Source organism: Equus quagga, chromosome 3 (genome assembly GCF_021613505.1).
Source record: "Equus quagga isolate Etosha38 chromosome 3, UCLA_HA_Equagga_1.0, whole genome shotgun sequence".
Taxonomy (NCBI): Eukaryota; Metazoa; Chordata; class Mammalia; order Perissodactyla; family Equidae; genus Equus; species Equus quagga.
This window is the reverse complement of record NC_060269.1, coordinates 61884360-61894984: the sequence shown is the minus strand read 5'-3', so window position 1 is coordinate 61894984 and position 10625 is coordinate 61884360. Positions and strand designations below refer to the sequence as shown.

Genomic DNA, 10625 nt, shown 5'->3' with positions numbered 1-10625 from the left:
AGGCCATATATGATAGACCCACAGCCAACATCATACTCAATGGACAAAAGCTGAAAGCCATCCCTCTGAGGACAGGAACAAGACAAGGGTGCCCACTTTCACCACTCCTATTCAACATAGTACTGGAGGTGCTGGCCAGAGCAATTCGGCAGGAAAAAAAAATAAAAGGAATCCAAATAGGTAACGAAGAAGTAAAACTCGCGTTGTTTGCAGACGACATGATCTTATACATAGAAAACCCCAAAGAATCCACAGAAAAACTATTAGAAATAATCAACAACTACAGCAAAGTAGCAGGGTATAAAATTAACGTGCATAAATCAGTAGCATTTCTATACACTAACAATAAACTAACAGAAAAAGAACTCAAGAACTCTATCCCATTCACAATCGCAACGAAAAGAATAAAATACCTTGGGATAAACTTAACCAAGGAAGTGAAGGATCTATACAATGAAAACTACAAGACTTTCTTGAAAGAAATTGACGATGACATAAAGAGATGGAAAGACATTCCTTGCACATGGATTGGAAGAATAAACATAGTTAAAATGTCCATACTACCTAAAGCAATATACAGATTCAATGCTATCCCAATCAGAATCCCCAGAACATTCTTCACAGAAATTGAACAAACAATCCTAAAATTCATATGGGGGAACAAAAGACCACGAATTGCTAAAGCAATCTTGAGCAAGAAAAACAAAGCCGGCGGAATCACAATTCCCGATTTCAAAACATACTACAAAGCTACAGTGATCAAAACAGCATGGTACTGGTACAAAAACAGGTCCACAGATCAATGGAACAGAATTGAAAGCCCAGAGATAAAACCACACATCTATGGACAGCTAATCTTTGACAAAGGAGCAGAGGGCCTACAATGGAGAAAAGAAAGTCTCTTCAACAAATGGTGCTGGGAAAACTGGACAGCCACATGCAAAAGACTGAAAATCGACCATTCTTTTTCACCACACACCAAAATAAACTCAAAATGGATCAAAGACCTAAAGATTAGGCCTGAGACAATAAGTCTTTTGGAAGAGAATATAGGCAGTACACTCTTTGACATCAGTTTCAAAAGAATCTTTTCGGACACTGTAACTCCTCAGTTGAGGGAAACAATAGAAAGAATAAACAAATGGGACTTCATCAGACTAAAGAGCTTCTTCAAGGCAAGGGAAAACAGAATTGAAACAAAAAAACAGCTCACTAATTGGGAAAAAATATTTACAAGCCACTTATCCGACAAAGGGTTAATCTCCATAATATACAAAGAACTCACACTGCTTAACAACAAAAAAACAAACAACCCGATCAAAAAATGGGCAGAGGACATGAACAGACATTTCTCAAAAGAAGATATGAATATGGCCAATAGACACATGAAAAGATGTTCATCATCGCTAATCATCAGGGAAATGCAAATCAAAACTACACTAAGATATCACCTTACCCCCGTTAGATTGGCAAAAACATCCAAAACCAAGAACGACAAATGTTGGAGAGGTTGTGGAGAAAGAGGAACCCTCATACACTGTTGGTGGGAATGCAAACTGGTACAGCCACTATGGAAAACAGTATGGAGATTTCTCAAAAAGTTAAAAATAGAAATACCCTATGACCCAGCCATCCCATTACTGGGTATCTATCCTAAGAACCTGATATCAGATATCTCAAGAGTCCGTTGCACCCCTATGTTCATCGCAGCATTATTTACAATAGCCAAGACGTGGAACCAGCCTACATGCCCAGAAACTGATGATTGGATAAAGAAGATGTGGTATATATACACAATGGAATACTACTCAGCCATAAAAAAAGACGAAATTGGCCCATTCACAACAATGTGGATGGACCTCGAGGGCATTATGTTAAGCGAAATAAGTCAGTCAGAGAAAGACGAACTCTATATGACTCCACTCATAGGTGGAAATTAGTATATTGAGAAGGAGATCTGATCGGTGGTTACCAGGGAAAAGTGGGGGTGGGGGGAGGGTACGGAGGGGGAAGTGGTGTACCCACAACATGAGTAACAAAAATGTACAACTGAAATTTCACAAGCTTGTAATCCATCATAACATTAATAAAAAAAAAAATAATATATCAATATTGATTCATCAATTGTAATAAATGTACCACACTAATGCAAGATGTTAAAAATATGGGGAATTGGGAAGGAGTGGAGCACATGGGAACTCTCTGTACTTTCTGCTCAATTTTTCAGTAAACCTATAACTGCTCAAAAAAAGTCTATCAATGAAGAAGTAAAAAACTAAACGTAAAAAAAAGCAATCTTTGTGACTTTGGGTTAGGCAAAGATTTCTTTGTTATAACACCAAAAGTATGAACCATAAAAGAAAACATTGATAAATTGGACTTCATCATAATCAAAAACTTTTGTGCTATAAAAGTCATGAGGAAACCTTTGGGTTAATAGGTACATTCACTGTCTTGATCATTTCATGGGTGTACACATATGTTGAAACCTGTCTAATTCTATATTTAAATGTGTACAATTTATTGTACACATAAAGCTGTTTAAATTAAAAATTTTAAATGAATGACTGAAAGAGCTCCTTAATGCAGATGCCCAGGCTCACTTGTAGAACTCCTAATTCTGTAAGACTGAGACAGAGGAATCTGCCTTTTAAACGGCATCCAGGTGATTCTAATGCACATTTGAAACACTGGCCTAAGATATGAGCAGCAGGATTTACAGTAACCCTGGTGTGAAGCTAACCTGAGGACTGGCCGGGAAAGCAGAATAGCCTGAGAGGTCTGGAAAGAGAACAGAGAAGCCTCTCTCAGTGGCAAGAGAGAAAATAACCCAGAAGTCTCTCCATCTGTAGGGGAAAGGGCATCAAGAAGAGTGGTGTTTTAGTGCCATAGAGGAATTTCATCTTCCTTTTACCATTTGATGTTTGGTGTGTGTTACATTTTATTAAACTCCAAAGAGGGCAGAGCTATATTTCATGTTATTTCCAGCAGTTAGAGAGATGATACTATGTCAGTATGATTTATCTGTTTTATGATTTATCAGTTTTATCTGTCAACTTGGCTAGGTTACAGTACCCAGTTTTCTGGTCAAACACCAGTTTACATGTTGCTGTGAAGATACTTTTTTAGATGCAGTCAACATTGACACCAGTAGACTTTGAGGGAAGCAGATTACCCTCCATAATGTGGGTGGGCCTCATTAAATCAGTTGAAGGCTTAAGAGAAAAGACTTAGGTCACCTGAAGAAAGAATGCTTCCTCCAGACTGCCCTCAGACTCTACACTGCAAAATCAATTCTTTCCTGAGTCTCCAGTCTGCTGGCCTGCTCTGCAGATTTCAGACTTTCTAGTCCCAACAATTGAATGAGACAATTTCTTAAAATAAAACTAATTCTCTCCCTCACTCCCCTCTCTCTCTAAACATGTGCATACACACACACACACACACACACTCTCTCTCTCTAATGGCTCTGTTTCTCTGGAGAACCCTAATATAGTCAGTAAAATGATAACATCCCATGAAACTAAGAGACCTTGTAAAAAGATGTACAAATTTGGATGTGATATACACATTTGAAGTTATGAATCACTCATATCATCCACATCCTTGTATCTTTACAGTACCTGGTACACATGTTCACAAGGTAACTGAATGAATGTTTTTCTCCTCTTGCACTTCTGTGGCGCTGCATGTGGTTGATTATCTCCTTTGCATCTTCTAATTTTGATCATACCTGTGCCAGGTAGACTTAACCAAGAAAGGACCCAGAAAAGACTACCACTGGCCCCTAACTGCACTTTACAGCACTGATCTTTAAAGATTCTCTCACAATTTTCTAAAAACAAATTCTTATCTTTGGTATTTCGGTCTGGCCATAAAAGCTCTTCTGTTTCTTCTCATGAAAGGACCTGCTTGCTTTCTTCTCCTTGAATTTTTATGAGTAATGACTTTGGCCACTTGACAGTAGCCCTCATTCTGTTATCCACATGTATGGAGAGGGCAGGTGTTGCTGCTTCCTCCAAGCCACCTTAGTATCCTAGCCTTTTATTTGTACATATGCATTGGGATGGAAAGAAAGGTGTGTTCTCTAAGTCCCAAGTCATAATCTCCCCACCTTCAACTCCAAACTGGACAAGAAACTCCTGATCCTAACTCGACCGTAGACCTTCTTTCATGAATGGCCCAGGAGACTAAAGCATTTGTACTTAGATGGGGAGGTCTCTGTGTTGGGGTCTCTGTTAAGCACAGAGCTGATGAAATTAAAGCTGGTCGTTAGCTGGGTAACATTGTGTTCCATGAGAGGAATAAAGGAAGTCATTCAGCAATACAGAATGTCAGAGTGATGAAAGACCTTAAGGTTCATCTGACTGAGTCTCCTGGTTCATAGATAAAGAAACTGAGGTCCAGAAACATGGAGTGATTTCTCAAGGTTGGGTTTCCAATGCTGTCCTGAAGCCTTCCTTGACTTCGTTATCAGAGGTCATTGTTTCTTCCTCTGGGATTCCCCATGCACTGCGTGTACCTCCTTTTAGCACTGTATTTGACCTTCCTTCATTAGACTGTGAGATTTTGGAGAATTGGGTTCATGTCTACATTCTGGGGCCTGATATAGAGGCTGACCCATAGTAGATGCTCCATAGATGTTGTGTAAGGACAGGAGAGAAGAAAGGAGAAGGAGGAGAAGAAGAAACGGTGCGTCCAAAGCTTAGTGATTTGATTTATCACCAGTAAACACGGTGGTAAGCAGCATCTGAGACCCCAAGCCTAGCAATAAGGGGTACTGCAGAACATGAGGCAGGGAACTTCTTCGGGCTCCCGAAATGGTATAGGCTTTCCCCTCCTTTTGTGTCTCTTCCTGGATCCATGGAACAAATTGAGCCACAGACACAAACATCCCAGGCCTCCCCTTGAAGCCGGATCTTATGCCCCAACTGAAGACACCCACTTGGAAGAGCCTCTGGGTTCCATGCATAGTACAGATCAGAGGTGCCCCACTGTCTCCCTGAGGAGAGAAGGAAGAGTTTGCAAGCAATCAACAGCACCTCTAGCAAGACGGCAGGGTGAGAAGGTCCTAGTGGTGTGGGCTAGGGGCTTCCCTTCTGGGCGCTCTCCTGAGAGCCTAGAAAGTGGTGGGGCATGTGGAGGACAGGGCTGAGGCAGGGGCTGAGTACCTGGGAAGTGCCTTGGGTGCCTGGTTCCTTCCAGGCACAAAGCATGTTGCTGGAGAGCTGGTCTACCCTCTTGCTGCATTCTCTCCAGTTAATCTGCACCAATCTCAGCTTCTGCAGGTACGTGTTTAAGTTGTCATATTCATCTGGTAAATGAGGAAGCTAGTGTGAGAATGAGCACTGCATCAACCACTGAGAGCGACAAGCCCACAAATGATCAGGGTGGAAGCCCTGGAAGGATGCAAACACTCAGCAAATCACAAACTCACAGGATAGGAAGTTCTTAGAGGGGACCTAATGCAATGCCCCGCTCAGTCTCCTCTCCAGTATCTCCAGCAAGGGGTTCCTTCATCTCTGCTTATGTGTTCCCTTTGGGGAGCTCACTCCCTCTGAAAGCAGCCTGTGAAACCCTTAGGCCCAGCCCCTGCAGTGAACCTGGAATGAGCTTTCTCCAGGGCCCCACCATCTCTCCACAGCCATGCTTTGTCCCTGTGCAGAGGTCAAAACAGCCCAACTTCTGAATCAGTGTTGCCCAGTGTCTCTGCCGGGTGAGTGGAGAAATCAGGAAAATGACACACCTATAAGTACCATCTTGTGGGAGGGAAACAACCATGATCCTACAGGAGCTTCTGGTCTTCTCCTCATCCCGCTTCCACCCACCCTGAAGTCCTCTCTGTCTGGCTAGCCTGGTGCCCTGGGAAAAGAGTGGAGTCATTGACGACCAGGCTTGGGTGGGGAATCACTGGCTCAGAGTTATCTCAGCACGGTGGTCTACATGGGCTTCATCAGATGATAAACAGATGAGGAGATGCACATTGTAAAACAGCCCAGGAAGGAAGAATCCAAACTGGCTCTCCACACCACTTCTGGGCTCTGAAAAAATGATCACTCTCATGTTTTGAGATTCTTCTATGTTCCAGGCATTTGCTAGAGACCTTAGTTGTATAATTTCATTTAATTTAATCCACATAACTTATCTGAGAAGGACATTACTGTCATTCTACAGATGAGAAAAGGTGGAGGTGAGGAAGATGGAGGAGCTAGCTCAAGATCACAAAGTTGGAGTTCTGAGGCCAAAATTGAGACCTGAGTCTTCCAAGGTTTGTGCTGTCTAGCCCAGGGAAACTTAAGTGTGGGCTTTCTACAGGTTCCAAAGAGAAGGCACATACCATACGCATCAGTCACCCACTCTGCCATCCAACACCGGTCCCAGATCCTCTCTTTCTCCTGCAGGCAGACGGGCATTTTGAAGTTAGTGAATTGTATTGGTGTGGCCAGCAGGAGCAGGGAGAGGTCGCTGTCAAGGTGGGACGGCTTATAGTCTTTGTGAGTAATTATCTTCTGCACTCGCTTTCTTTCCAAGTGGACATCGCTGAATGTTCTGATCCCCATGACCACAGTGACATTTCCCAATGCCATTTCTAATCTAAAGAATGAAGACAATAACTTCAAACTATAATAATAGTTACACTGCATTTCACATTTGTAGACACAACTGTAAATGGTAGAGTTTATGACCGAATACTGAGAAGTCCAAAGCAGTGGGTGCACAGTGACCTAGGGAGTGGCTAGAGACGGGAGTAGCAGGAGTCAGGGGTCCAAACTCAGGCAAATCTCTGAGCTAGTGAACTGTCAGCCCAGGGGGACTTCCCTGACCTGAAGGAAGTAGACTGAATCCATCCAAGAGGATAGAAGGTAAGCTATTTGACAAAGGGAGTTTGGATGTCTTGCTGACCCCTGTTTCCTCAGCTCTTAGAATAGTGTATGGTAGGTGTTCAATGAGTATTTGTCCGAATGAACACAGTCTGTTGGCTGCATGGATGGCAGGCAGAAGAGAAGCCTTGTACTGACTTTCCAATACTGGATGCATAGCCGCAGCTAGTAGCCCATCTTTGGATATGGTTAACGAAGTAAAGAGAGAGGATGGAATCAGAGACTTTGTGGTACAAAGCCAACGGGAACATACTGGGTATAAAGCTCATGGCTTTACAAGCCTTGTGCACTAACCTATTAAGCTACCCAGCCCAGACAATACATTGAGGAGACATGACGTAAACTAAGATAATGCCTCATAAACTTACAGGGTTCTTGGGAAGCAATGTGCAGCTGTTAGAACCCACCACCGATGTATGATTGAGCCTCCACAGAGGTGTTTCCGAGAGTTCTGGATACTCACTTGCCATGGGAACTCGCCTTCCTGAACCTCAAATAGTTCGTGAAATTGTAACGATGTTGAAGTTGAAAAGGCAGGTCTGTAGCCACACGGAGCTTTTTCTGAAAGAGAAAAGAAAGAGCCATTTGTACAAGAGAAGCACGTAGAAATCTTTCTTACCTGTATTCCCAGCATCTTCCCAGCTAAGACCAGTGCTGGAGCTGAGTGGAGTAAAGTAAGCAGGCGCGAAGAGGACAGAGCTCAGAAAACACCAGCAAAACACACCTCCTTTAGTGTCCAGGCCTCACGTTCAAAAAGAGCTTTGAGACCTGGAGAAGTCAGGGTGGAGCTCCGTCAGAAGCTGTAAAAGGGTTGGGGTGGCAATGGAGATGTGCCAAAAATATACAGGGACCCTTCAGGAGACAGAAACCATGCAGCACTGGAAAGTTTAATATCAAGAATTATGAACTATAACAGAGAAGTCACTACAAAGGGTCAGGAGGACCCCAAGGATACCACAGGGTTAAGGAGTACCTAAGGAAGGACTAAACTTGAAAGGGGAGGCCCATCTCCAGGTGGAGGTTCAGAACTCACTGGGGAAGGTGTGATTGCAGCCCAAGGGAAGGCAGAAGTTTGCTGGGTGCCCCGGGCCAGAGTTAGCCCCCATTTCTAGTTAAGCAGGGAACATCCCTCTGGAGTAGAGCTAGGCTGAGCTGGAACACCCCTCCTAGGTGCAGGTGGACTGATGGCTAGCGGGCAGGCACATGGAGGTGCTTAGGTGTCAAGAGCCTTCTCTCCAGCCAGTGGGTGCAAGGCCTGGGCTGTGCATGTATGTGTGGGGACAGCTGCAGTGAGGAGGTATGGGGGATCCAGGGCTTTGGGGGCCCATCAGAGAAAAAGATATGACCATGAGGTGGCAGTAGCACACCCAAGCTTTCTTTGAGTGGTGCTTTGACAGGTCTGCATGCTGGAGAAGGCTTTTGCAGCATGAGATCACGCAGAGGCTAAGGTCCGGGGGCCACCATGCAGAAGCAGAGGAGTACAAGGGAACTTCTAGGGGAAAAAGAGACCAGAGGGGGCCCTTACACGTCTAGGTGATGTTGCTCAGAAGCAAGTCAGAGAGCTCTGAGGGGCAGCGGCAGCTTGGGGTCTCTATAGCCACAGGGTTTTCTTCTATATGGCTAGCAGGTGTTGGGTGCAGTTTTGTGGTTATGCAAAGCAAGCAGGTTCTAAACAACTAAAACCTGCTTAGTTGGATTATGTTGAAAACAACTTGCTACGTTAAAAATTGAGTTTGGCCCCAGTGGGCTTTTGAGGTAATTGGGATCAGCCTGCTGTGAAGAAATAATCTAGGGGCCAATAGACAGGGGCCATCTTTGGGCCATTTGTATAACGGGAGATCACTGAAGACGGGACAAGGCTCCAGCTCATAGAGGGACCCATGGCCAGAGCCAAGTGCCACTGGATGGCCCTTCCCTTGCTGGCAACCATGGCTTATGAGCAAGGAGAAGCAAACAGAACCATGCCAGACAGAACCAGGAAGAAAAGCCCCTTCCTTCTGCAGTTTCCCTCCCACCCCTTCTCCTGAGGATGCTTTTGTTTTCTGGCTTTTTTGAGATATAATTGACATATAACATTGTGTAAGTTTAAGGTTTTGGTTTAATACTCATATATTGCAAAATGATTACCCCTATAGCATTAGCTAACACCTCTATCATATCCCACTGTACCATTTCTTTTTTATAGTGAGAACATTTAGGATTCACTTTCTTAGCAACTTTCAAGTATATAATGCAGTATTAGTAACTACCATCACCATGCTGTACTTTAGATCCCCAGAACTTATTCACACTCTGACTGGAAGTTTGTACCCTTTGACCAACATCTCCCCATTTCTCCTACCCCCAGCTCCTGGTAACCACCATTCTAGTCTCTGTTTCTATGAATTTGCCTTTTTCAGATTCCACATACAAGTGAGATCAGTGTTTGACTTTCTCTGTCTGACTTATTTCATTTGGCATAATGTCCTCATGGTCCATCCATGTTGTTGCAAGTGGCAGAATTTTCTTCTTTTTTATGGTTGATAATATTCCATTGTATATATGTATACCACATCTTCCTTATCCATTCACCCGTTCACAGACACTTAGGTTGTTTCCACGCCTGGACTATTGTGAATAATGCTGCAATGAACGTGAGAGGACAGATAGCTCTTTGAAATCCTGTCTTCATTTCTTTTGGATATATACTCAGAAATGGGATTGAGGGATCATATGGGAGTTCTATTTTTCACTTTTTTTTTAAATGCATGTAAATCTTTTTTTTTAAAGATTTTATTTTTTTCCTTTTTTTCTCCCCAAAGCCCCCTGGTACATAGTTGTATATTCTTCGTTGTGGGTCCTTCTAGTTGTGACATGTGGGACACTGCCTCAGCGTGGTCTGATGAGCAGTGCCATGTCCGCGCCCAGGATTCGAACCAACGAAACACTGGGCGGCCTGCAGCGGAGCGCGCAAACTTAACCACTCAGCCACGGGGCCAGCCCCTCTATTTTTCACTTTTTGAGGACACTCCATAGTGTTTTCTATAGCAACTGCACCAATTTACATTCCCACCAGTAAGTGGACAAGGGTTCCCTTTTCTTCACATCCTCACCAACACTTAATATCTCTTGTCTTTTTGTGATAGCCATTCTAACAAGTGTGAGATGATATCTCATTGTGGTTTGATTTGCATTTCCCTGATGATTAGTGATGTCGAGCACCTTTTCACGTACCTATTGGTCATTTGTATGTCTTCTTTGGAAAAATGTCTATTCAGTTTCTTTGACTACTTTTTAATCAGATTGTTTGCTTTTTTGCTATTGAATTGCATGAGTTCTTTGTATATTTTGGATATTAACCCCTTTAATACATGGTTTGCAAATATTTTCTCCCATTCCGTAGGTTGCCTTTTCATTTTGTTGATTGTTTCTTTTTCTGTGCAGAAGCTTTTAGTTTGATGTAGTTGTCCCACTTTTTATTTTGATTCTGTTGCTTGTGTTTTTGGTGTCATATTAAAAAAATCATTGCCAAGACCCATGTCAAGGAGCTTTTCTCTATGTTTACTTCTAAAAGTTTTATGGTTTCACTTCTTATGTTTAAGTCTTTAATCCATTTCAAGTTAATTTTTGTGAGTGATGTAAGATAGGGATCCAATTTCATTATTCTGCATGAGGTTATTCAGTTTTTCCCAAAACCATTTATTGAAGAGGCTATCCTTTCTCCAATGATTATCCTTGCCTACCTTCTCAAATATTAGTTGACCT

General features: G+C 42.9%; 1 protein-coding gene across 1 annotated transcript; it reads right to left on the bottom strand.

Annotated features, from left to right (window-relative positions):
* Positions 1–4705: 4705 nt before the first annotated feature.
* On the bottom strand, positions 4706–6587 carry PRSS51 (serine protease 51). Its single transcript, XM_046655729.1, has 3 exons — positions 6338–6587; positions 5172–5314; positions 4706–5002 (listed from the first exon to the last, which is right to left on the bottom strand). The coding sequence occupies exons 1-3, from the start codon at positions 6585–6587 to the stop codon at positions 4706–4708; spliced, it is 690 nt and encodes a 229-aa protein (XP_046511685.1).
* Between the last annotated feature and the right edge of the window lie 4038 nt (positions 6588–10625).